Source organism: Sapajus apella, unplaced genomic scaffold (genome assembly GCF_009761245.1).
Source record: "Sapajus apella isolate SASKATOON/1434 unplaced genomic scaffold, GSC_monkey_1.0 scaffold35, whole genome shotgun sequence".
In the NCBI taxonomy this organism is placed as follows: Eukaryota; Metazoa; Chordata; class Mammalia; order Primates; family Cebidae; genus Sapajus; species Sapajus apella.
The window spans coordinates 19219912-19247545 of NW_022436975.1; the positions used below are offsets into that span (position 1 = coordinate 19219912).

General features: G+C 35.4%; 1 protein-coding gene across 2 annotated transcripts in view; it reads left to right on the forward strand.

Moving 5' to 3' along the window:
• CUNH8orf34 (chromosome unknown C8orf34 homolog) overlaps nucleotides 1-27634 on the forward strand; it is a 442661-nt gene that overhangs the window by 79550 nt on the left and 335477 nt on the right. For both annotated transcript variants that reach the window (XM_032296290.1, XM_032296289.1), the window contains exons 2-3: nucleotides 19738-19885; nucleotides 25865-25996. In XM_032296290.1, the coding sequence (XP_032152181.1) occupies nucleotides 19738-19885; nucleotides 25865-25996 (280 nt within the window). The remainder of the gene's footprint in view (nucleotides 1-19737; nucleotides 19886-25864; nucleotides 25997-27634) is intronic.

Sequence of the window (27634 nt, forward strand, 5' to 3'; positions counted from 1 at the left end):
GGCAATATTAAAATTTCAACAGATAATTCCTATTTAGAAATCTAAAATTTTAAAAATACAATAACAAAAATCAAGAACTCAAAATACAGGCCTAATAGCAGGATTAAACATAGCCAAAGAGAAAACATGGAAACTGCATTATAGACCAGAAGAAAATATTGAGAATGAAGCAGATAGAAACAAAACTATGGAAAAAAAGAATAAAAATACAAGCAGAGTTGATGCAGTGAGAAAGTTTAATGCAGTAAGAAAATTTAACTGAGGTCCCAGAAGTAGATGACAAAGAGAAAGGAGCAGAATAATGATTTGAAGAGATACTAGCTGAGGATATCCCAAAATTGTGAAAGTCATCAATCCATAAATTTAAAAGCCCAATAAGCCATAAGTAAAGAACTGTTTAAAAATCCACATATAAACATAGAGTAAAACTGTAAATAAAGGCAAAACTGTGTTTCAATTTCTGAACAAGATGGCATAGACTCACTTTCCCTGTTCCTCTGTTCTAAATAAAATGAAAGACTTTGGGCATTATTCAAATGCAATGACAAAGAGCTCTGAACTCTAGAAAGAAGAAGGCAGACTGACTAAAAAGAATAATAATGTGATGAATTTTCTTTTTGTACCTCTTATACCTCAAATTGGAAGCCAAGGAGGCTTACAACCTGAAACTACCAACAGGTATAGATAGACAAAAGGAAACAAACCAAAACAAGAACAAGAACAAAAGCTTGCTTTCTCTGGCCAAAGGAACAGGAAACCCCAGAAGAAACCTAGTGGCAAGCCCCAACTCCTGCTATACATCTAGGGAACTTGTGAGCCATCTGATATGTCAGCAGCATCCTCATTAAAACCCCAGGCTACTCAGCCCCTTCTACCTAGTTGGGGAACTGGTGGATGATCTGATGTTTCCATAGTGGCAACAGGAAGGCCTGAGGCTGAACAAACCCTGGCTCCACAAATACAGAACCAGCAGTCAGTTATCTATCTGTAGTGGGAACAGAAGGAAAGACCTCTTGTATTAGTCTGTTCTCATGCTGCTATGAAGAAACACCTGAGACTGGGTAATTTATGAAGAAAACATGTTTTATTGACTCACAGTTCTGCATGAATGGGGAGGCCTCAGGTAACTTACATTTTTGGGTATCTTTACAGCAGCACACCACTATCTCAGTACCAATTTATTGTATTAGTCTGCTCTAATGCTGCTATGAAGAAATATCCAAGAATGGGCAATTTATAAAGAAGAGAGGTTTGATTGATTCACAGTTCCACATGACTGCAGAGGCCTCAAGAAACTTACAACCATGGCAGAAGGCATCTTTTTACAGGGCAGCAGGAAACAGAATGAGTGGAAGCAGGGGAAATGCCAGACACATAAAACCATCAAATCTTGTGAGACTCATTGGAAGAAGGTGCCCTCAGGATCCAATTACCTCCACCTAGTCCCATCCTTGACACATGGGGATTATGAGGACTACAATTCAAGGTGAGATTTGGATGGGGACGCAGAGCCAATCCTATCACCTGTGTCCACCCTCTCCATGAAATAATGTGAGAAGACCAAGGGCCAGAGGCTTCTTGCCTCCCCGATTCCCAAGTTCACCCATTGATACCAGTTGTTCAGAAATGGACTTTAAGTTCCAGTGATTCCAACAGCAGATATTGAGTGGGAGTTCCAACAGTACTAGAAAAGTGAAGCAGACCAGAATAGCATTGCAAGGGCTCCAAAAACCAAGCTGTCATTGAAACTAAAGCCCATAAAAGTAGGCCAGAACCTACATGCTAAACCTAAACGGGGCAACTGACTACTAAAATAAATGATAGGATATCATTAAATAGGACTGTGAGTCTACTGACGTGTTAACCAGAATGCCCAGGATAACTTATCATACCAAAAACTAGGAAAATATCACTTATCATACCAAGAACTAGGAAAACCACAATTTGAATGAGAAAAGGCCAATCAACAAAATCCCATATCTAGAATAATTGGATGTTGAAATTATCAGGAAAGGATTTTAAATCAACTAAATATAAAAGTGGCTAAACAATCAATTACAAATATTCTCGAGATAAATAAAAATTGGAAAACCTTAGCTAAGAAATAGAGATTGTAAAAAGGAACCAAATCTAATTGAAATATATAGAACATTGTATCCAATATCAGCAGAATACATTATTTTCAAGTGCCCATGGAACATTCTCCCGATTAGATCATCTACTGGGTCATAAAACAAACTAACAAAATTAAAACATTGGAATTATGTGGAATATGTTTTGAACATAATGGAATCCAACTAGTTACCAATAACATAAAGACAAGAAAAAAGTCTTCAAACACTTGGAAAGAACTATATTACATTTCTAAATAATCCATAAATCAAAAATGAAATATCAAAGGAAATAAAATATGTAAAATGGAATGGAAACAAAAATACAACCTATCAAAATTCGTGGGTGCATAAAACAGTGCTGGAAGGAAAATTTACATTAGAAAAGTGGAAAGGTCTTAAATCAATAATCCAAATTCCCACTCTGAGAAACCAGAAATAGAAGAGCAAAACCAAAGCAAGCAGGAGACAGGAAATAATAAAGATAAGAGTAGAAATTAATGAAATTTTTAAAAAATAGAGAAAATTCAAGTCCTGGATATCCGTGTTGATTTTCTGTCTCATTGATCTGTCTAATATTGACAGTGTAGTGTTAAAATCTCCCACTATTATTGTTAGTCTTGTAGTGTTAAAATCTCCCACTATTATTGGGAGTCTAAGTCTCTTTGTAGGTTGCTAAGAACTTACTTTATGTATCTGGTTGCTCCTGTGTTGGGTGCATATATATTTAGGATAGTTAGCTCTTCTTGTTGCATTCTTTTACCATTATGTAATGCCCTTCTTTGTCTCTTTTGATCTTTGTTGGTTTAAGTCCATTTTATCAGAGACTAGGATTGCAACCCCTGCTATTTTTTGTTTTGCATTTGCTTCGTAGATCTTCTTCCATCCCTTTGTTTTGAGTCTGTGTGTCTTTGCATTTGAGATGGGTTTCCTGAATATAGCACACTGATGGTTCTTGACTTTTTATCCAGTTTGCCAGTTTGTGTCTTTTGATTGGGGCATTTAGGCCATTTACATTTAACGTTAATATTGTTATGTGTGAATTTGATCCTGCCATTTTGTTACTAGTTGTTTATTTTGCTCGTTGGTCGATGCAGTTTCTTCATTGCATCATTGGTCTTTACTATTTGGTTTGTTTTTGCAGTGACTGGTACTGGTTGTTCCTTTCTGTGTTTAGTGCTTTCTTCAGGAACTCTTGTAAGGCAGGTCTGGTGGTGACAAAATCTCTCAGTAATTGCTTGTCTGTAAACGATTTTATTTCTCCTTTACTTTTATGAAGCTTGGCTTTGCTGGATATGAAATTATGGATTGATAGTTCTTTTCCTTAAGGATGTTGAATATTGGCCCCCATTCTCTTCTGGCTTGTAGGGTTTCTTCTGAGAGATCCGCTGTGAGTCTGATGGGCTTCCCTTTGTGGGTGACCTGTCCTTTCTCTCTGGCTGCCCTTAGGACTTTTTCCTTCATTTCAACCCTGGTGAATCTGACAATTATATGCCTTGGGGTTGCTCTTCTTGAGGAGTATCTTTGTAGTGTTTTCTGTATTTCCTGTATTTGAATGTTAGCCTGCTTTGCCAGGTTGGGGAAGTTCTCCTGGATAATATCCTTAAGAGTGTTTTCCACCTTGGTTTCATTCTCCCTGTTCTCTCCAGGTACACGGATCAAGCATAGATTAGGTCTTTTCACATAATCCTATATTTCTTGGAGGCTTTGTTCACTTATTTTCAGTCTTTTTTTCTCTTTTCTTGCCTTCTCTTTTTATTTCATTGAGTTGATCTTCAATCTCTGAAATCCTTTCTTCTGCTTGATCGATTTGGCTATTGAAACTTACATATGCTTCATGGGGTTCTTGTGCTGTGTTTTTCAGCTCCATCAAGTCGTTTATGTTCTTCTCTAGGCTGGTTATTCTAGTTAGCATTTTATCTAACCCTTTTCCAAGGTTCTTCGTTTCTTTGCATTGGGTTAGAACATGATCTTTTAGCTCAGGGAAGTTTGTTATTACCCACCTGCTGAAGCCTGCTTCTGTCAGTTTGTCGAGAAAATTAGTGAAACAAAAAGTTGGATCTTAGAAAAAATCAGCAAAATTGATAAAATTGTAGAAAGATTGACAAAAATAAAAAGAGAAAAGACATAAACCATCAGTAGCAGAAATGACACTAGGAATATCAACAAATCCTACAGCCATTGAAAAGATATTTAAAAAAATACTAAGAACAACTTTATGCTTATAAATCTAACAACTTAAAGGGACCAATTCTTTGAAAAATACAAACTATGAAATAGCCAAGATGAAATAGATAATCTAAATTATAACCAGTAAAAAATTTAATTTGTAATGATAAAGCTGCTAAAAACTGATTCTTTGGGCCCAGATTATTTCATAAAGAGCTGTGTGAAATTAATACCAATTTTATCTAGTCTATAAAGTAGAAGAGCATAGAACATTTCCTAATTGATTTTTTAAGGCCAGTGTTACCTTGATGTCAAAAGCAGACAAAAACAATATAAAAACAGAAAACTGTAGACAAATATTTCCTATGAACTTAGACAAAGTCACTAAAAAAATTTTAGCAAATGATACCCAACAATGTATAAAAAGGATCATACACCATGGCTGAGTGAGATTCATTTCAGATATGTAAAAATTCATTTCAATATTTGAAAATCATTTAATATCATTCAATATATCAACAGACTAAGGCTGAAAAATCATATATTAACTAATGCAAAAATAAAATCACTGGATAGTACCCAATAGCCATTAATGATAAAAAGTATCAGTACATTCAGAATAGAGGGGAACTTCCTTAATCTCATAAATGCATCTACAGAAATCCTACAGCTAACATTTGAGTATAATGTTAGCTGTAGAAAAACCGAATGCCTTCCATCTAATGTGCCTTGTCCTGTGTCTAGACAAGGATGTTCATTCTAACCATTGCTATTCAACATAGTTCTGGGAGTTCTTGCCATTATAGTAAGGCAATAAAAAGTAATAGAAGGCATACAGATTGGAATAGGATAAATAAAACTGTTTCTATTTGCAAATGACATGATTGTCTACAAAGATAATCCCAAGAAACTCCTACAACTAATAAGTGAGTTCAATAAGGTTGTAGGATACATGATCAATACGTAAAATCAATTGAATTTCTATATACTGGCCAAATGCGAAAGCCAGAATAGAAATCTAATATCACTTACAATTGTTTCAAATAAAATAAAATCTTGTAAAACTAAAAATCATGTACCAGTCCTCTACAATGAAAAGTACAAAATGCTAGTTAAAACATTTAGCATCTCCATAAATTGATGTATAAAGCATTCCTATCATAATTTCATCAAGGCTTTTAGTAGACATAGTCAAACTTACTCTGTGCCTTATATGCAAAGAGCCTAGAATAGCCAAGACAGTTTAAAAAAAAAAAAAAGAGAGAAAGAAAGTAGGAGAAATCGCTCTTCCTGATTTCAAAGGATAAGATATGACTATAGAAATCAAGACAAAGTGGTGCTGGTAGACAGATAAATACATAGATCAGTAGAACAAAATAGAGGACCCAGAAATAGATGTACATATCGAATATGCAAACTAATTTTTGACAAAGGCACAAAAGTAGTTCAATGGAGAAAGAATACTCTTAATAAATGTTACTGGATAAAGAGCATTCATGGGCAAAAATTGTACCTTGACCTTAAGCCTTGCATCTTATGCCGAAATTAACTCAAAATGGGTCATTGACATTAATGTAAAACATAAAATTATAAAGCTTTAAAATATAACTAGGAAGAAAATTTTCAGGACCTAGGACTTGGTGAAGATGACATGTCTTCATAACTCTTGCATATGATACCAAATTATGACTAATAAATAAAATCAATAAATAGGACCTCATCAAAATTTAAAACTTCTGCTTTATGAAAAATTCTGTTAAGAGGGCAAAATATGGCCAGGTGCAGTGGCTCACACCTGTAATACCAGCACTTTGAGAGGCCGAGGCTGGTGGACCACTTGAGGTCAGGAGTTTGAGACCAGCCTGGCCACACAGTGAAAGTCCATCTCTACCAAAAAATGCAACATTATCTGGGCATTGTGGCACACTTCTGTAGTCCTAGCTACTCAGGGGGCCGAGGTGGGAGAATTGCTTGAATATGGGAGGTAGAGGTTGTAGTGAGCCAAGATGTTGCAGCTGCACTCCAGTCTGAGTGACAGAATAATACCCTGTCTCAAAAAAAAAAAAAAAAAAAAAGGCAAAGAATAAAACTACAAAACGATGAAAAATATTTCCAAGTTACATATCCAACAAAGCAGTAGTATAATGCAAATGAATTCTTAAAGCATAAAACCAATCCCAGCCTGACCAAAATGGTGAAACCCCATCTCTATTAAAAGTACAAAAAATTAGCCAGGCATGGTGGTGGGCACCTGTAATCCCCTGTATTGCATGTAGTCACACTGCAATAAAATTGCATGGAAACACACACACACACAGACACACAGACACACAAATGCATAATCCCAGGAGGCTAAGGCAGGAGAAAGCCATGGATGCACCATTGTACTCCGGCCTGGGCAAAAAAAGCAAAACAAAAAAAAAAAAAAAAAAAAAAAATCCTATTAGAAAATAGAAGTAAGTATAGACATTTTACTGAAGAAGATTTATAGATGGCAGATAAGCACATCGGGGGTATTGGACCTCATTATCCATTAGAGAAATGGAACTAAAATTATAATGAGATATCACTGTAAATATGTAAGAATGGGCAAAATTACCTATATATTGCAGATGTGAATGTAAAATTGTACAGTGACTCTGAAAATCATTTGGTGGGTTCTTTTGAAACTAAAAACGGCCCTAACATGTAATGCAGTAATTGTACTCTTAGGTATGTATCCTAGAGAAATGGAAAAGTTATGTACACAAAAAGGCCTATAAACGAATGTTCATGGGAACATTATTCATAATATTAAAAACATAGAAACTAATCAAAGGTCCTTTAAGTGTTATTAATGAATGGTTAAACACACTTTGTTACATCTATATCATGAATAATACTCAGAAATAACATGGAATAAACCATTTATATGCATAATAATGTGGTCAAACCTCAAGTAAATTATTCTAAATATAAAAAGCAAATATCAAAAGGATCTATACTTCAATATATAAAATATGACATAACTATAGAGATGTAGAATAGATTAGCAGTTGCTAGGGGTTAGATATAGAGGGAAGAATGGGTGGATGCGACTATAGAGTGATAGCATGAGAGAGTCCTTGGATGATAGAACAATTAATGATCTTGATTGCGGCAGTGGTTACATGTAGTCACACTGCAATAAAATTGCATGGAAGCGCACACACACACACACACACACACAGACACACAAATGCATATAAACCGAGGAAATCCGAATAAGCTCTACAGGTTGTACCAATTATATCAGTTTCCTAATTTTCATATCATATTATACTTTTTCAAGATATTAACATTCAGAGAAGCTGGGTGAAAGGTATATGGAACCCCTTTGTACATTTCTTTACAACTTCTTGTAATTGTATAGCTATTTCAAAATTTAAAAGATTTTTAATTATATACAAACAAAAATAAGAAAAATTATTATTTCATTCTTATATATAAAATGTATGTAATTATATTCTATTAATAAAAATAAGATTTTAAAAACTAAAATCATAATATCCCTAGAAAAGGTCAGATGTTCTTTAAAGAAATATGGCTGATTCTCAAAAAAAAACAAAGGAAACAAAAGAAAATGGAGAGAATGTAATCTCAACATATAATTAGATAGAATGAAAATATCTTCCAAGTTTAAAAAGCAAATAAAGATATTTCTGTGAGAACTGAAACACAGAGAATTCGTCATTACTAAAATAAAAGGTTTTCCTTATGCTGCTGAAAATGATCCCAGATGGATGGTTGGAGATCAAGGAAAAAATAAGAGCAGTAAAAATGGCAAATACGTGGGTACCTCTAAACACGTGCTAATGGTATAAGATAAAAATTAAAAATATTTTGCAGGGTTTAAAAAATATATAGAGAGAGTTATAATACACAACAATACAAATGTAAGCCATGTGTGATTACTGGAATCCCAGTATTCTAAAAGTCTTATAAAATCTCAGATGGTGGTAAAGTAGTAATAAATACTTAATATAGGCAAATGAAGTGTTAGTCTATAATCTCCAGGTAACCATTAAATTGAACAATAAGAACACATGGACACAGGGAGGGGAGCACTACACACTTAGGTCTGTTGGGTGGAAATAGGGGAGGGACAGAGGGGGATGGGGAGTTGGGGAGAGATAGCATGGGGAGAAATGCCAGATATAGGTGATGGGGAGGCAGACAGCAAATCACACTGCCACGTCTGTACCTATGCAACAAACTTGCATGTTCTTCACATGTACCCCAAAACCTAAAATGCAATAAAATAAATTTTTTTAAAAAAAAGAATATTTAAAAAGTCTGACTTTAAGACTAATAGAAAAAAAGAATAAATTTTAGTCATAAAAGATGAGAAAAATAAACATAATCTTAGCAGAATAAATAGGAAGATGATAGAAACAAGATTAGGATGAATTTTTTCCTCAAGATATCGAATTTATTGCATAGCTATGATCATGAAGATACTGTAATGATGGCATAAGACTGACAAATAGATTAATGAAATAAGATATAAGGCCTAAAAATAGGTCTGTGAATATATGGCCACTTGATTTATGACAAAGGCAGTCCGTGTAGCTAAAAGTTAATGCTTTTAAATGAACGATTGTGAAATGATTGGAAATTCATATGAAGAAAAATTAAATAGCACCTACCTCACACCATAATAAATGTTGACTTTAGTTGCTTTGCAATCCTACCTGTGCAAGGCAAAAACGATGAAACTTGAAAATAATGTAGGATAATATTTACATGGACATGAGATAGAGGATTTAAATAATAGGACACAAAAGCACAAAGCATAAAATGAAGAATTAAGTTTGGCTTCATTAAAATAAAGAACTTTTGTTTATCCAAAGAAACTATTAAGTGAATGAAAAGGCAATCCCCTTCCAATACAGATCTTATATCCAGAATACACAAAGAACTTCAACAGGCCATTACGAAAAAGAAAGGCATTAAGTAGAAAAATGGCAAATAAATTTAGATAGATGCCTTCAAAACAGGGTATCTGAAGGACCACTGAATATATGAAAAGGTGCTAAATTCCATAGGTAATCGTGGACATGCAGATTAAAATCATAGGTATTCTTTTACACCATCAGAATAGTTAAAAAATTAAAATGACAATATGTTGGTGAAGATGTAGAGAAATGGGAATGCTGGTGGGAGACAATTATTTACAATCATGTTTATAAAACTATCTGGCATTATTTAATAAAGTTGAAGAGAAGTTATTGCTTGTGAATTCCTCTGCTAAGGATAAATCCAACAGAAGTTTGCACACATGTGCATACGAGACTGATCATAGCAGCTCTATTCATAATTATCAAGAAATGAAAATACTCAAATATCTTTAATCGTAGAGTGGATAAATAAATGGTGTATTTATACTGTGAAAAACTAAACAGCAATGAAAATGAATCAGACTAGAGGTATATGCAGTATATGCATATATCATAGGCAAATATGGAGCAATGAATAAATCTCACAAACATAAGAGTAAGCAAACTAGTAATACTTAGGTAATAGATATATATGGTATGCTCCTCTTTAACACTGACAACAGACAAAAATAAACTGTGGTGCTTACAGGTGATAGTTGGTCTTTGTCTCTTGTTCCTGACACATCCTAAAACCCTTGGAATTTCCTCAGTGATAAGGGTGATAGCAGCTTCTTTTGTTCTAATGAGGTGACTTGTCAGGCCTCTAAATAGCCTTGGGTTGAAGGCTGCTTGCCAGACAGAGCAAACCTTGATTAGAAGCTTGGACTTTTCAGTCCCACCCAACAACCTCCCAAGATGGGAAAGGCTGGAGATTGAGACAGTCACCAATGGCCAATGATTGAATCAATCATGCCTGTGTAATGAAAACTCCATTTAAAAACAAACAAACAAACAAAAAAACCTAAATAATGAGATTCCGAGAGCTTCTTAATTGGGGAACACATTTCACATGCTAGGAGGGGGGTGCACCCTGACCTCACAGGGACAGAAGCTCCTGCACTTGGGATCCTTCCAGACCTCATCCTATGTATCTCTTTATCTGGCTGTTCACTTGTACCCTTTATAATAAACCTGTAATAGAAAGTGTTTTCTGGAGTACTGCGAGCTGTTCTAGCAAATTATCAAACCTAAGGAGGCGCTCGTAGGTACTGCTTATTTTTAGCCAATTGGTCAGAAGTATGAATGGCCTTGGACTTTTCAGTGGCATCTGAATGGGGACAATCTTGTGAGACTGAGTCTTTAATTTGTGGGATCTGATGCCAACAGATACATAGTATCAGAATTGAACTGAACTGTTGGACATTTGATTCGTATCCAGAAAATCAGAGAATTGGTTTTTGGTGCTGGATGCAAAGCAAAAAAGTTGACTGTTGTAACTGGAGAGCGATGAATTTGACAAGGCTAAAACGGTCATTGTGAATGGGAGGGGCATGCTATTTCTAGCTTGGAACCTTTAAAGATTTGATCATGCAATTGCCTGGAGCTGAATATTCTCTTGGGTGATGACTTACAAGCCAACTTGACAATTTGTTTCCTTATCTTGAGAAATATAACCTCTAGAGAGACCAAAAAGGCAACCCCTCTTCCCTAAACATTTTTTTTTCTTATAGGAAACTAAATGGGAAGACACATTGTGTTGAAATCTAGTCCATACACCCTATGTGGTATGTTATATGCAGTTTTTCTACTCCTGACAACAAACTGATAAGGGAGATGTTGTCCTACCTACTTTAGGGCTGATAAAATGAAGGCTCAGACAACAGAGTTATTAGCTTAAACTCATATGGTCAGTGAGGGATAGAGCCAGGCTATAAATCCAGGTCAGACACCAAAATCTGTATCTTCCTGTTAAACTACACTATCTTTGCAAATTCTCTTTTAAGGTGCATAGAATCAAAGTAAGGTCTGTGTCCTAGTGTTCAACTATGTTAGTACAATGTATCCATCACCAGTTTCTCATTCTTCTGTTAGTCTGAGCACCTCATTTTAGATACATATTTGTTATAAATCATAAAAGGTTAAAATAAAGTAGGTTTTTTTTTTTTTTTTTTTTTTTTTTGAGACGGAGTCTTGCTCTATCACCAGGCTGGAGTGCAGTGGCGCAATCTCGGCTCACTGCAAACTCCGCCTCCTGGGTTCAAGCGATTCTTCTGCCTCAGCCTCCCGAGTAGCTGGGACCACAGGCATGTGCCACCATGCCGGCTAATTATTGTATTTTTAGTAGAAATGAGGCTTCACCATGGCCAGGATGGTCTTGATCTCTTGAACTGGTGATCCGCCCGCCTTGGCCTCCCAAACTGTTGGGTTTACAGGTGTGAGCCACCGTACCCTGCCAAAATAAAGTAGTTTTTACTGAACTGAGGGACACTTCCTTTTCTTTTTTATGGCAACTTCTACATACATCTGCTACTTGCATCACACATTTATTTTATTTATTTGAGTTTTTGAGCTGCTTTGCTCTTTCCACTAAGCATCACCTATATTGTACTCATACAGAGGTATTTTCAAGTAAGACTGTATGAAATCCTACCTAATGCTAAATCAGTTGCTTTGATAGACTATTATGTTGAGGAATATAATCCTTAACTGAAAGTATTTCCATAGGATGTGCTAATTTATCCCTGGAGACCTTGAGTTTGCCTGGAAATTTAACTACAAGCTTATGCTTTATATGAAGACTTTAAAAGTGCATACTAAATGTTCAATTATTTAATGTAAGAAGACATCTCCGTATTAGAGGAAAGATTAGTGGGCATCAGACAAAATGTTGAATTATTTGTCCTAATTGGATAGTTTTGCTGGTTAGACTTATTATTTGCCTATGTTATTAAAAGTAGAGAGAATTCAGTGTCTATGATTCAGCTTTACAATTTAGAATGTTTAGTTTTTAGTTACGGTGTTTTCATTATTCCTAATCTTCATTATCAAACACTTTATTTTTTATTTCCCTACCTTTATCTCTGGATTTTATTCCATAGTATAAAACAAGGCTATTTATGCTTGTAAAATTTATGACAAATGGATATGATAAACCTACTTTTACATTAAATCATCTTTAAGAAAAGCCAAGAGGCTTACAAATCAGGGATGCAAAATATCTTATTCCTGTGGCCTATATAGTTGTAGATGTGTGGCTATGACTGGGTACATTGGTAGGTTGTTGGTGAGCGTCAGGTGATCTGGAATAAATAAGGAGTTAAGAAACAACTTTTAATAAGCACTGTTATAAAAATGCATATATGTTGTCTGGATTATATATCTTGTATACAATTCTTTAAAGCATAGTGAATCATTAGATGTATGTAAAATACCTAACATTTGTGCCTGACTCAATAAGTGACTGATATTTTATTTTATTTATGTTTTGAAACAGAGTCTCTCTCTGTTGCCTGGGCTGGATTGCAGTGGCACGATCTTGGCTCACTGCAACCTTCGCCTCCTGGGTTCAAGCGATCCTTCTGGCTCAGCTTCCTGCGTAGCTGGGATTACAGATGCATATCACCATGCCTGACCAATTTTTGTATTTTTAGTAGAGACAGGGTTTCATCATGTTGGTCGGGCTGGTCTTGAACTCCTAAACTCAAGTGATCCACCTACCTTGGCCTCCCAAAGTGCTCAATAAGAGACTGATATTTTAAATCATTACTATTCGCGTTGCTGTCCTGCTGAGTTCAGCCTTCCATTGAAATCTCAGTTTTGACTGGGAATGAGAGAAGTGGATTTAGGGCAGTTATGGACTTGGATCTGAGGTGGAGAAGGGTGGAACCAGTGGGCAGTCTGAAATCTTGGAATGTCAGGGAAAAATCTGACAGAAAGAGATAAGAGAAATGTCTGTCCTGTTCTTACTATGCATGGAAACTAGATACTGCATTGGTACCTGTTTCTTATGAAAGCCAAAACTCGTGACAAAGCTTAGAGGTATAGTGAAGCAGAAAAAAACTTCTTTACCATTCTATTGCCATTTAAAAAAAAAAAAAGAATGAGAGAAAAGGCATGCATGGGCTATGAGCTTGGGTGGAAACCAAGTAGAATTTCACCCACTGGGAATGGTAACATCAATTTAAAATGGGGGCTATTAGAGAATAAAATATGTTTTTGGAGGCATCCAAATATTGAGTGAATGTTCTCTCATGTATTCATTGTCAATTCCATGCTCATTACCTGCCTATTTCTGAAATACTGTTGGGTAGTGGTGGTGGGAGTGAATGTGTGGAAGGCTATGATCTCAAATGCAAATTTTTAATAGAGACCCAATTGAAAACAGAAAATGGAAACAGATGCAGATTTAGAGTAAATAAATTCAGTCATCAGGTTTTAATGCTAGTTGTGAACTAAATAACATTCTACAGCTGATAACATAACATATGCTATTATTTGAGATAATTTATAGGTGCTGAATAAAAAGTACATCTGATTGATACCACCTCCATCATTAATAGAGTACAATGCCCTGCATATGTATTAATTTAACAAAAGAGGTCATGTGGTAAAAAATTCATGGGATTTTGGAAATTGCTTTAACTTTGTTTCCTAATAACTTTCTCCTGAAGTTAAAAGGGATGCAAGTATTACTTTCCTGTTACAGAAATGAAGCAAAAAGTAAGTTATTCCCAAGTCACAAATTTTTAGGCAGAGTGCCATGCTGGCTGTGTGCTGTGGTACCCAGAGCCAGGGTTTTTAACCTGAAGTCACTGAAACCTTAGAGGCTCAGTCCACGAATGGGTAACCAGCAGGAATATTGTGTACAATTTGAAGTTTCTCTGCACCCAAGTGCTCTTTTGTTTGTTTTATAATCAAGGGATCTTACCGGTTCCATCAAATGAAATGGATCTTTTACTAATAATTTCTACTGTTACTTAATGACTCATTCCAATTTTAATAATACATGAGTCTGTGATGAGTTACCAACTTACTTATAGCTTTGCTTTTATCTAATGAAAATTAACATTAAAATGCATTTCGAGATGATCATCATTACTAGATACTATTCATTCTCCAGGTTATTAATCATACTAATTTTCTAAATGGTAGTACAAGGTCGTCGTTACAGCTTATTAGAGTTCTAAATTCCAGTAGTTCCTTACATGTTGCATAATATCAATTTTCATTCAATAATTACATAATGATTTATGTTCTCTAAGTTGGTTTTTAAAAAATTTTAAGAAGGAATTTTGTCTTTGTATGCATTTCTTTTTTTTTTTTTTTTCTTTAAGTTCTGGGATGCATGTGCAGAACGTGCAGGTTTGTTACACAGGTATACATGTGCCATGGTGGTTTGCTGCACCCATCAACCCATCATCTAGGTTTTAAGCCCCATGTACATTAGGTATTTGTCCTAATACTCTCCCTCCCCCTGCCCCCAGGTGCATGATGTGTGATCCCAGTGTGCGATGTTCCCCTCCCTGTGTCCATGTGTTCTCATTGTTCATCTCCCACTTATGAGTGAGAACATACGGTGTTTGGTTTTCTGTTCTTGTGTGAGTTTGCTGTGAATGATAGCTTTCAGCTATATCCATGTCACTGCAAAGGAAATGGACTTATTCTTTTTTATGGATGCATAGTACTCCATGGTGTGGTATGTGCCATATTTTCTTTGAACAATGAGAACGCATATGTGGCATATTTTCTTTATCCAGCCTATCATTGATGGGCATTTGTGTTGGTTCTCAGTCTTTGCTATTTTGAATAGTGCTATAATTGTATGCATTTATAAATAAATGCATACAATTAAACATATCTGCATATAAATAAACGTATCTGTACCAGCAACAAAATTATAACTAACAATAAAGGAAACAGGTATTAGGGCAGGGAGATGTCTCACTATGTGGTATACTCATGAAGTTAAAGAATCTAGTTGATAAAAAACGATATTAAGAGAACATTGATTTGCTTTATTACTGGAAAATATAAGGCCAATAAAATACATACTATTCGTATATGATATCACAAATGTATATTGATAAAGATGGTAATAATAGTAATAATGAACATAAATATGTCAATATATAAAATATATGATATATAAATGTAGAAAATAATAGTAAAAATAAAAATATTGGCTAAGACTTTTTGGGAGTACATCACTAAGAGTTAAATCAGGAAAATGGAAACCACTCTGTATCTGTGTAAAATAGTGTTTATTAAAAAGAGGTTTATGATAGAGAGTTAGAAGTTTGGGGCGCAGAGGACATGGAAATGCTGCTGAAGTTTGAGGGTGTATCACCAAAGATCAGAGGAGCTGACCCTGAATATACCAGCCTGCAGCAGGGAGCATGTGGTTCTCAAATGCTTGCCTGGAAGCTGCTGCAATTCTTCTGTGTCATTGTGGAGCTCTCACAGTATCTCAGTCAGCAGTGGAGATTTCCACAAACTTGCTGGGAAGCTGCTGTGAATCTCTCATCTGTTTCCACATCTGCCTGCAATCAACTCTGAAGATTAATTTCTTGTGCTTCCCTCTGCTTTCTGGATGTCCTACATATTCCTTTCACTGGGAAACTCGAACCCAGATCATTTGGAGATTTTGGGAATTCAGTCCCAGCCTTAGAAGATGTTAGTCCATCACAGTAGGCTACACACAGCTCAAGCACTTAATGAGTGCTTTGCAGTCATTATCTTATTTAATCTCCATGGCAACTGTATGATGTAGCTACTATTGTTTCTCACATCTAATAGACGGAATATGAAAGTTAGAGTATAAGATGAGTAATTAAAACTCCTGGCTATTAGACTGAGTATGGTGGCTTATGCCTGTAATCACAGCAGTTTGGAAGGCCAAGGCAGGTGGATAACTTGAGGTTAGAAGTTTTAGACCAGCCTAGCCAACATGGAGAAACCCTATTTCTACTAAAAAATAAAAAAAATTAGTTGTGCATGGTGGTACACACCTGGAGCCCAGCTACTCGGGAGGCTGAGGTGAAAGAATTGCCTGAACCTAGTAGGCGGAGGTTGCAGTGAACTGAGAATGTGCCACTGTACTCTGTCCGCAGCCTGGGTGACAGAGTGAGACTGTGTCTCAAAAAAAAAATAGCGGTTATCAGATTTCAAAGCCTGAGTGTTTAATCACTACTGTTTCCTGTATCTTAAAGTGCATGTTGTTTACATTAATTTTATTGAGATGAGTATGAACTAAATCTTCTGTTGGTGACAGTTGCTAGTATACTTTGTTTGCAACTTGAATGTCCCCGTTTAGCCTGTGAGGACACACAGTATCATATTAAAATTAATATCTACATTTTATCAGTCTCTGAGTACTTACTCTAAAATGTCCACAAACGTTTTGTTCCAGGGCACAAGTGCTATTACCACTTCATTATTCTTTTAATGTATATGCACTCACAGCCTGAGAAATTGCTATTCTCCCAGAGAATTTCACGTCACAATTCTTGCACTGATGGTAAGAATTGAAGGTGAGCCTCTTCTCTCTCCCTGAAAGTGCCCTTTCCTACTGATGCTCAACTTCTGTACCTGAAACTGGCTTGATGCTCTAGAATACTTTTTTTCCTATGGTGAATGATTCCTGTAAAACTTTCTGCAATTGGCTTCTACTCCAAATCAACATAGTAGCTACGCAACTTGATTCTCACCCTTTCAAGTCTATTGGTCCCTCAGGTCTAGCTCTGTGGCTCTAAATCCTAGTGGTGGAAATAAATTAATCTTTTTATTGCCATAAGCATCTTGGCAAATCTAAGGATTTAAATTGTCATGTTTGGGAAAGGGGTTTCTGTCAAGTTCAAGTGCTCAAAATCATTCAAGTCCAGCAGATACATGAATTAAGTGAGAAGAAAGGTAATTACTTTTGTAAATACAATCATTTAAAACTAGACTCTTCTCCCATGAAGATACTCAACATATTCTATTGCAAACATCAACTATGATCATTTTCTCATGACTGAACTTTTCTTGTGTCTTTAATCTCATATGTTCATTAATAAACACAAATGTATCCAAAATAGTTAATAGACTGTTTTAAAATCTTAATAGTGATTACTTGGTTTATTATGACTATATAATCCATCTTCTAAAGAAAAATGTAGGAATGCTTCAGTTTAAAAAAAAAAATCCAGAAACATTCCATCCACTTTGAAAGCTAATTTCAAAAACAAAACAAATCAAAAACAAAACAAAACACATGAGATTTTCAGAGGTGTCGGGAAAGAAATGACTGTGGCTTTAAAGTTCCATTACCTGACCTAGTTTTGCTTTACCTGAGTGTCCATATATCTGTGACAATAGTAATCCAGATGCTCTATTTTTCTATTTTCTAAAATTCTTTATAAGTAAAATTGGTTCAAATAAAATATACATAATAGAGGTAAAATCCAAAATGTTTTAAATTGCATTCCACAGATGTATAATTTGGATTTATTTGAACTCTGTATTACTTTACAATTACCTTCATGACAGTAGCAGAATGGTCTTTTAAATTTATAATTATAATAATTGAAATATTAAATAGCAGAGATGAATAATACCTGTGACAACTGATTGTTAGCTTACTTGTTTTTTCAGCATATAGAAAGTATCACATTTGTCTAATAAGTACCTTGCATTATAATGTATTTATGGTGAGAATCCTTTGCTCTTTTTCCTTTTAACTCTGTGTTCAAGCTACACATGTTTTAGATATGCAGAAAGATTTAATCCATGACTCTATGATCAACTTGGAATCTTATGTGCAAAATCCATTTAGTCTCTGCCCAGATAAAGCCATGTGTTCCTAGACTTAAAAATGTAAATAAATATCTCTCAGATAATCTGGACCGCAGTTTCTAATATAGCATGTCAGAGGACTGTATTTTGCTGGACCATAAAAGGTTTAATTGTTATTTATTAGTATAATAAGGGACTTTAGTTACTAATCTCTACCTGTAGTCAATAAAGCAAGCGTTGATTCATTCATTCATTCATCCAGTAGGTATTAATTCAGCACCAGCTATGAGCTAGGTAGATTTCTAGGCCCTACAGAGAAAATTGATATCAAACTAAGCAAGTTCTTTTTCAATTGCTACAGTAGGGGGTCGGGGAGGAGACAAATAACAAACACATGAGCAAATATTAAACAAAATGATTCTGGAGAGTACTAAATGCTGTGAAGAAGATAAAATGATAAAATAATAAAGACTTCTGAAGATTGGGTTAGGATAAACTTCTCTTAGAAGGTATCTTTAGAGACTGAAGAATGACAAAGAAGCCATCTGGCCATGAGAGAACATCATTCAAGAGAAAGAAAGCAGACCACCACTAACAGCAACAACAAAAAGATGCACTGGGGAATTTCCAGTAACACTTTTTTTAACTCTCTTAATAGCTGATTTTTTTAGCAGTAGAACCACTGCCTCTCACAGAATCTGAGCTTAAAACAGCAATGAACAGACTAGAATTCTACGGTAAAACCAACAAGATGAAATGTGATTGATATGAATATAAATAGTGCACATAGATCACAAACCCAATTACACGTCACAAGATGATATCCACGTGGCTTGACAGCTGTTCATATTTGAACAATCTAGGAATTCTAATGGACCACATATTGGAGATTGCTCTTTGCTGTTCCTGACTGGAAGAAGAAAAAAAAAATGTGTATATATTACCCTTGGGCAGATTTTAGCCCCATTTAAAATATAATTACAGCTATTCAAAATGGGATAGCCCGCTTTGCAGACAGAGAACTCACCCTACTACTCAACTCAAAAACAGCAGAAAGAAGGAAGAAGGAAGGACATTCATCAGGACTTTTTGCAAAAAGAAAATTCTCTATTTCTTGGAGACTACTTTAAGACACTTTTTGGTTTCTGTAAGTCTTGTGACTTATTGTTTCTTTAATTTCAAGAAAATTTTCTCCATTTTTGTTATTTTTATATCATTAATAAGAAAAAATGACATTGATATTTAAGGTAGATGGTAAAGTTTAGCAAAAGTTTAGTTTATTAAGACATCTCTCAAAATAGCAAATTGAAGTTTTAAATTCTTAAGCTATAGTATTAAAAGATTTAGAATAGCATTAGGAGAAATACCTAATGTAGACGGCAGAGTGATAGATGCAGCAAACCACCATGGCACGTGTATACCTATGTAACAAACCTGCACATTCTGCACATGTACCCCACAACTTAAAGTACAAAAAAAAATTCTAAAAAGAATTTAGATTAAACTTTTAGTATGTTGTTGGCTAAGTATAATACAAAATAAAAATAAATATATCTTGGCTTTGCCACATATTAGCTTTGTTAACATAGACAATTTACTTCTCTGCTCTTGTTTGCTCGGAATGAGGACGGTAACTTGTACCTGTCTGAAAAGATTGTTATAAGCATGAAGTTAGTTGCTGTATATAAAGCAGAACAGTGCCTGACAATATTAAACGCTAAGTAAGTGTTTGCTATCATTGTTGCTGTTATTATTAGATGTAATGGTATGCTCTGTTCTGCCTTCAGGAATTAATGACCAAGCTAATAACTGAGACACCTGACCAGCCAATCCCATTTCTCATTGACCATCTTCAGTCAAAACAAGGGAACCGTGGACAACTTCAAAGGACTTTGTCTGGATCTGCAGCTCTATGGGCAGAAAGCGAAACATCAGGTAAATGAAGAATAGATAGGCAGTAAATTTTGGATTCATTTAGTGTCAAAATTTCAAAACACTTTTTGATTCTAATAAGATAAATCTAGATGGATAGTTACCGAAGTTTTAATGTGTTCATCTCTGACCTTACCTAGATGCTAAAATTTGTCATGTTATTAAATTTGAATATATTGTAATGTATTATGCCTCAAAATACAAGAATCAGCATATTCCACTTTAATACAGATAAGATTTGGATTTACATAAAAAGATTTTATTCTGTATGAATTCCAAGTGGTGATCCTAAACTTATTTTTTAATGAATAATTTGAATTAAATGCTTAGAGCTTATCTATATAGAAAGATAATAGTAGAGTTCAATAGGATTACTTTTCTTGTTGCCCAAACTGATGATTGTTCTTTATTTCTCCATGGCTTGGTTTTATCCTGTGTAGTAAACATTAGGAAGATTCAATCACTCTTTACATCAGGAAACTAGTATTTCAAGTTTATAATGGCCTCATCTCCCCAGTAAACACTGGTGAGAGAATTGGATAGATTTGACCTCCATCTTTTCTCATAAAATGTGTTTACACGTTGGTCTGTTAGTTTGACATTTACTTTCAAATCCAAATCCCCTCATGCCTGTTGCTTGAGTAGGTAACTTCTTGCCCGATTCTTGCAGGAATCCAACTACACTCCAAATGACTTTCCTTGGATGGCATTATCTCTTCTCCCTGCCTCTTCATGCTTTATGGGATCCCATGAAAGGATTTTAGTCTTCTTCAATTATATCTTATATGAATGCCTTCTAGAGTCCATGTCCCAAGGCCACACTAAAGTGGATAGAGAGTAGGGTATCCTCTGAAGAATGTAGACATCTGTACTGTTATTTATCCATACAAAAGTTATTTGCATCATGCAGGAAGTTAGAATGTGAACTTTTGGCATATAAATATAAAGAACTCTTACTTTTTCTTGGCCTTAACTTTCTTGGGCTTAGATTCTAAGTAGAATGGGTATGTAGGCAGGGGCTGTGGTTTGATGGTACCCACCACATAAATGCAGATCAGATGGGTATCTATGAATTCACTGTAGCTCATGTGAGTCCATATTTTATAAATCATAGTATCTGGAAAGAGCTCTGCATTTTAATCACACACGTTGAGTACCTCAGTGTTTATGTGTCAGAAGTCTGTGCATGGTTTAGCTGAGTCGTCTGCTTGGTCTCTAAAGGCTGCAGATGAAGGTGTTGGCTGGGTTACATTCTCATCTGGATGCTGGACTAGGAAAGAATCTGCTTTGAAGCTCATTTGGACTGTTGGCAGAATGAATTTCCCGTGGCTATATGACTGCGATCCCTATTTTCTGACTGGCTTTCAGCCAGGAGCTACTCTCATCTCCTAGGTGCAACCCAGAGTCCCTGCCACGTCTCTCACATCACGGCAGCTTACTAATTCTTCCTCCTTTTCTTCTTTTTCCTCTTCTTCTCTTCCTCCTTCTCCTCCCCTTCCTCCTCCTTCTTCTTCCTTTTTCCTTTCTTCTTCTTTAAAATAAAATCAAGGTCTTGCTCTATTGCCAGACTTGAGTGCAGTGGCATGATCATAGTTCACTACAACATTGAACTCCTGGGCTCAAGTGATCCTCCTGCTTCAGCCTCCCAAGGTGCTGGAATTACAGTTGTGAACCACCACGCCCAGCCAGCAACTTACTTCTTTAAAGTCAACAAGGACATTTCTCTCATTCCAGTCTACTAAGATGGATCTTATATACTAGAATATAATTATACCATTGACATCTCATCACCTTTGCCATATTCTACTGTTTCAAAGCAATTTAAAAGTCCTGTCTGCATTTGCAAGGTAGACAAAATGTGGGAGGAAACACCATGGGGCAGAGAGATCATGGTTAATAATTACCATGTTATTCTGTCAGTTCTCTTAATTCCTATTGATGAGTTTTAGTTTCTTGTGGTTCATCTTAGTAGATAATACCAGCAGGCTATTGGATGTGAGTCTAAAGCTTTGGGGATGGGTCAAATCAGGAGTCTCAGACGTAACCTTCAATATCATACAGATAATAATAAGAATGAAAGAACAAAGGAAGATATGGGTCAAATTTATACTCTATTGAGTATGGGATGGACTGGGAGAAGGCAAGCGTGAGGTGATTTCAGGTGACTTAAATTTTATCTATTTATTATGTGGTGAGGGTGTTTGTCCAGACAAGTGGTTAGGGGGTCAGATAGGGAAGACTGAAGTAAGTGCACCAATTATGGAGAGTCACCAAAGAAAGGAAAAAAGAGTTGGCAAAGGAAAATTTAAAAAAGAATGTGATGCAGTTCTGGAGCCTAACTGAAGTTCAGGCCATGAATTAATTACTATTAATGAATCATAGAAACTATGAGTAAGATTATTTTTCTCTAGCAGTGCCCAGAAGTTCTGGGAAGGGAGAGAGAAAACAGTTTGAGGGACTTTGAGAATTGTGGTTGTATTACTACAGCAACGATGGGAGAACAGTTTTGCAAAAGGAGTTGAGGATATTTGTGAGCAAACTATGGGTGATCAAGCTCTCTGAGAAGTAGAGAGTAAGTGAAGGGAGAGGTTCAGACAGAGAAAGCCAATCAAAACCTCCAGGAGATCAAGATAGTGAAAATATGAGGAATGCAGAAGGATACAGCTGTGGTGAGAGATTGTGATATTTGAGATCAAGATGTTTGATGGGGAATGATTCCAGATGAGAAAATCCTGTGGGCAGCTTAAGGTTGGGGGTAACAGAAGCATCAGGGAAGTGAAACTCTTCAGAGTTGAGCAGGGCAAAGAAGTATGAGGCTTAATGCATGGTCTGTCTAAGGATAAAGAGGTCACCATAGTTTCATTTAAGTTGTTGAAAGGACAAGAGACAGGACAAGACTTTGCCACTGTCTGAAGTAAGGCTAAGATTAATCAGAGGCAGAAAAGATGGTGATAATGAAGAGTGATGAGTAGTATAGCTAGACGACTTTTCCCATAAGAGAACAGGCACTTTATTTTACTGTTGAGGCTTCTATCACAGAAGCATCACTGAACCAGGAGATCCAGCCCTGCCTCCACAGTAGTTGGTGGGACATGGGGCATGGGGCAAGAGCACCCACCATCCCAGGAAGCTGCAGACAAGGGAACGCTATTGTGGGAAGAATGGGGGTTGTACTAAGACATCAAATGAGACATTTGAGGATGGAAGAGTGCTTATGTGGAAGATAGGGCCCAGAGAAAGAGGAAAAATTTTAGAGGGAAAGTATGGCAGGAAGGAAGAAAAAAGCATAGATGAATTCTTGGGTTGAATGAAACTAAAGAGGTTATAATTGAATGATGGTAAATAATGCCAGTTTAAACCCTGACTGTCATTTGGAATTATTGATTTTGGTGCATCTTCTAATTAGCTAGAAAATGTCTCAAAATTCAAAGTGCATGGGTATCATACCTTTTGGAAATATCTGAAGATGTCCCCTCTTGTTGCCTTTAAATATTTCTAGCAACTTGGGACACAACATTTTCTATTTAAAAGTCTGTCATTTAACATTGTGGAGGAGAATCTTGAAAACAGTCTTATTTTTATTCCTTTGTGGGAATAAAAAAGAAATTATTTTTTTACTTCTGATATTCAAAAGTTTTACTGGAATGTCGGCTATTATTTTTCAGGAAAATATGTGCAAATTGAGTCTTATTTACTGTTCTCTGTTTTTCTCATTTCATTTGGCATTGTATTTGCCTTTCTTTGTTGACTCTCTTCTAGAGAAGTGTATCAAGAAAAGTGCTTTCTCTATGTCACTGATTCAATTTTCTACACTATCAGTTTTCTCTTTCTGGCTTTGAATGCAAATGTAAATGTTTGCATTGCATTTTAGTTTCCTATTGCTACTTGCTTACCTAATCTTCTTTTTGTTATTTCTGTACACAGTTACATTTTTAATCATGGGTTGGTTAGCCTGTCTCCTATCTAATTTCTTTTTGCTTCGTTGAGCCCACTTTATTTTTGTTGAGAAGACAAAATAGTCACAGTCACACTCCAACATTTAATGACTTTTCATTATAAATGTTTTTAAAAATTATGATTACCTGTGCATTGTGAGTGCTGTATTCTTGTTTTTAAATTACATTATTCTTAAAATAGTATTTTCTCTTTTTATTAGAACTTAAATGAGAAATGTTCCATCTAGTTTTAGATTTATCAACAAATAGTGTAGGTGGTCTCTTCTTTGTTCTCTCTCTACGTAGCCTCAAACTATTTGGATTCTTTTCAAAACTTTACAGAGGTGAAATCATGCTTGCTATTAAAATTTTCAGTATTCGTTGAATACTTTAAGTTTCTGCAAACTTGATGCATGACTTGCTGTGTCTTATCTCTTTTCAATGAACTAGATAAAAATATCATTGCTAGATTATTTGAATTAATATGGATGTTTTCTTGCTAGAAGTAGAGAATAAAGAAAGCCACAAAATTAATTCATTCCTCTCTGACCCCTTTTAATATCCCTTTGTATCAGGAGATGCTATATTTTATGATCAAGGTTTCTTCTCCCATTATCTATGTTGCATTAGAGGAATTCATAATTCAAGAATAGATGTAGAAAGACAAATTCTAAAGATTGTGAAACAACGTAAGGAGATGACTCCAGGGTTGGGGTAGATACCTAGTCATCTTCCATTCTCTTTCTGACTGGCCTATATTCTTTCTTAATTTTATCTATGGAAATACTTCTTGAGTTATAGCAGACCATGAACAATATTTAGGTTCCTAGTACTTTAGAATTTTCATGCCTTTTTGGTATTTAATAGGATTTTGGAGGTGGTCAAATTGGGTAATGGCTAGTTAATTACAGCTTTAACATGAAAATTTGAGGAATTTGTAATGGTGTATATTAGTTATTTATAGGTGGGTGGCCAGAGAAAGACTTATGAGTCATCCATAAAGCTAAGTTGGTTTTTAAATTTGTAAATTAAGCCAAGAAGGCATAAAGAAATCCTAAAGGATGCCACATAGATTAGAGTAATGGAAGATGAGGAAGGAATAAATGAGCTCAAGAAAGAGTTATCAGGTGATATGAGGATGAGGAAAAAGATTGTTCTGTGTAAAAACATGAAATTCTTGCAGAAGAAGTCAAGAGAGATGAACTCTTAGAAAGACACTTTAATTGTGGAATGGGCAGGACATTGACCACCTTCTAAGGGGAATTTCAAAATAACAATGTTGGTTGAACTGAATTGATCTTTCTTGCAATAGAAGATACATTGATTTAGGTGAATATCAATGATTTTATGTGTCATAATAGATAAGGTAGCATCAAGTGAGTGAAATTTACTGAAATGTTTTTTTTATTTACAACTGAATACAATGCTTTATTCCATGACATTCATAGAATCTTATTTTAAGTCATGGGAACCCATACCTTAAAAAGACTTCAAAGTAATTTTGTAGTGTTTGTTTGTTGTTTTTAAGATGGAGTCTCACTCTGTTACCCAGACTGGAGTGCAGTGGCACAATCTTGGCTCACTGCAACTTCCACTTCCTGGTTCAAGCAATTCTCCTGTCTCAGCCTCCCAAGTAGCTATGATTACAGGCACCTGCCACCACAGCTGGCTAATTTTTGTATTTTTAGTGGAGATGGAGTTTCACCATATTGGTCAGGCTGGCCTGAAACTCCTGACCTCAGGTGATCCACACACTTTGGCCTCCCAAAGTGCTGAAATTACAGGCACGAGCCACCATGCCCAGTCAATTTCAGAGTTTCATATGATATAATCTTAATCATATGCATATATAAGCTGATTCATATCAGATTTAAAACTCTAATTTACAGACGAAATTAGATAAGAAGTACTTTTGCATGTGTACATTATTTTTAATATGAGGTGACCTATGTGTTTTGTCAAGTATATTTAATAATTTCATGGATTTGGTTTTCGCTCAATCTTGAAATCACATTATTCGGCTTTTATATACATTTTGTTTTAACAGAATCCAAAGGAACAAGACGGGATTTCAGAAGCTATGATAAACCTTGGCAATTAAATGCAAAGAAGCCTAAAAAATCAAAAAGTGACCTTGCTGTGTCTAATATTTCTCCACCATCACCGGACTCCAAATCATGTAAGGAAGTTTGTTGTTCAAATGCTAGTCAAAGTATGTAAGTTTACGTTGTTAAGAAAATTATGAAAAGGTAGTAATTGAAGGCCAGCTTTTCATCTGATATTTCTGGCCTTTAATCCTAGTGAATTTCACTTTTACTCCACATTAACATTGATCTTTATTTATGTGTATCTACTTGCTCACTAATATTCTCAAACATGTGTAATTCACTTAGACCTTTTTGAGTGTAATGTTACATGAAGAATATAAACTGTGTGAAGCCGGTCTCTTACCTCTTATAGTCAATTGTAGCATTACATCATATTGAAAGCAGTACCTACCTATATATAATGAAGTACATAAAAGCAAATCAAATTTAGAGTAGAAGCAAATAAGATTTCTATTCAAAACATTTAATACATTTTAGAAAATATTTCATCTGGGATTTTCCTGAAGTCCTACTCATTAATTTCTGTGTAAAAACATGAAATTCTTGTAAAAAAAAAAAAAAAAAAAAAGTCAAGAGGGATGAACTCTTGGAAAGACCCTTTAATTGTGGAATGGGCAGGACATTGATTACCCTCTAAGGAGAATTTCAAAGTAACAATGTTGGTTGAATTGAATTGATCATTCAATTCAATTGAGAATCAATATATATTTATTCTCTTCCCTACTGTTTTAATGTCTTTGTTTGTTTTTATGTTACTATGAAGGAATGACTTAGGCTAGGAATTTTATAATGAAAAGAGATTTATTTGGCTTATGGTTCTGCAGGCTGTACAAGAAGCACAGCACTAGCATCTGCTTCTTGTGAAAATTGCAGGAAGCTTCTACTCATGGCAGAAGGTGAAGGGGAGCAGGCATCATATAGTGAGAGGAAGGAGCAAGAGAGATGGGAGGGAGGTGCAAGGCTCTTTTTAACAATCAGATTTTGTAAGAACTAATAGAGTGGGAAATTACTCCTTAACACGAGGACAACACCAAGCCATTCTTGAGAGATTGGCTCCCCATGACCCAAACACCTTCCACCAGGCCCCACCTCCAACATTGGTGCTCAAATTTACCATGTGATTTGGAGAGGACAAATATTCAAGCTATACCACCTAAATATCTCTTCTCTCTCAGTGTCCCACTGCTTTGGTAGCTACTGGGATTCTCCAGTGCTCTGCTACCCCCACATATGTATAAACATGTCAAAAATCTCTGGAGCCTCTAGCAAATCACAGCTATTCTTGGAAGAAAAGAGAGCTTGCAAGCTGTTCTTCTTATACCTCAATTCCTTGTGCTTGTTACAGGGTGAGATATTTGATTTTAGTTTCAACAGAGAAAGGAGTAGGCAGAACATATTTATCTTTGTTTGAAAATGTTTGAAAAACCACTATGTGCTAACTGGAATCTGCATCTGGGTCATTTGTGAAAGCAACTAAATTTAACTTTGTGAGTAGCTTCATTTACATAGTGGTACTCATAAAAAGTATTGCATTAACAACACGAAGTTCATGTGAAAATTATATGAAGTGTTAACAACTTCAAACCTTCTTTAGAAATTATGATCATAACCAAATTGTCCCACTTCACCAGTTTGGTATGTAAACTTAGGTCCCAAGTTTTAAAAAATATACAAGTTTAAAATTTGCATGTCTTTTTTTACAACAGTGT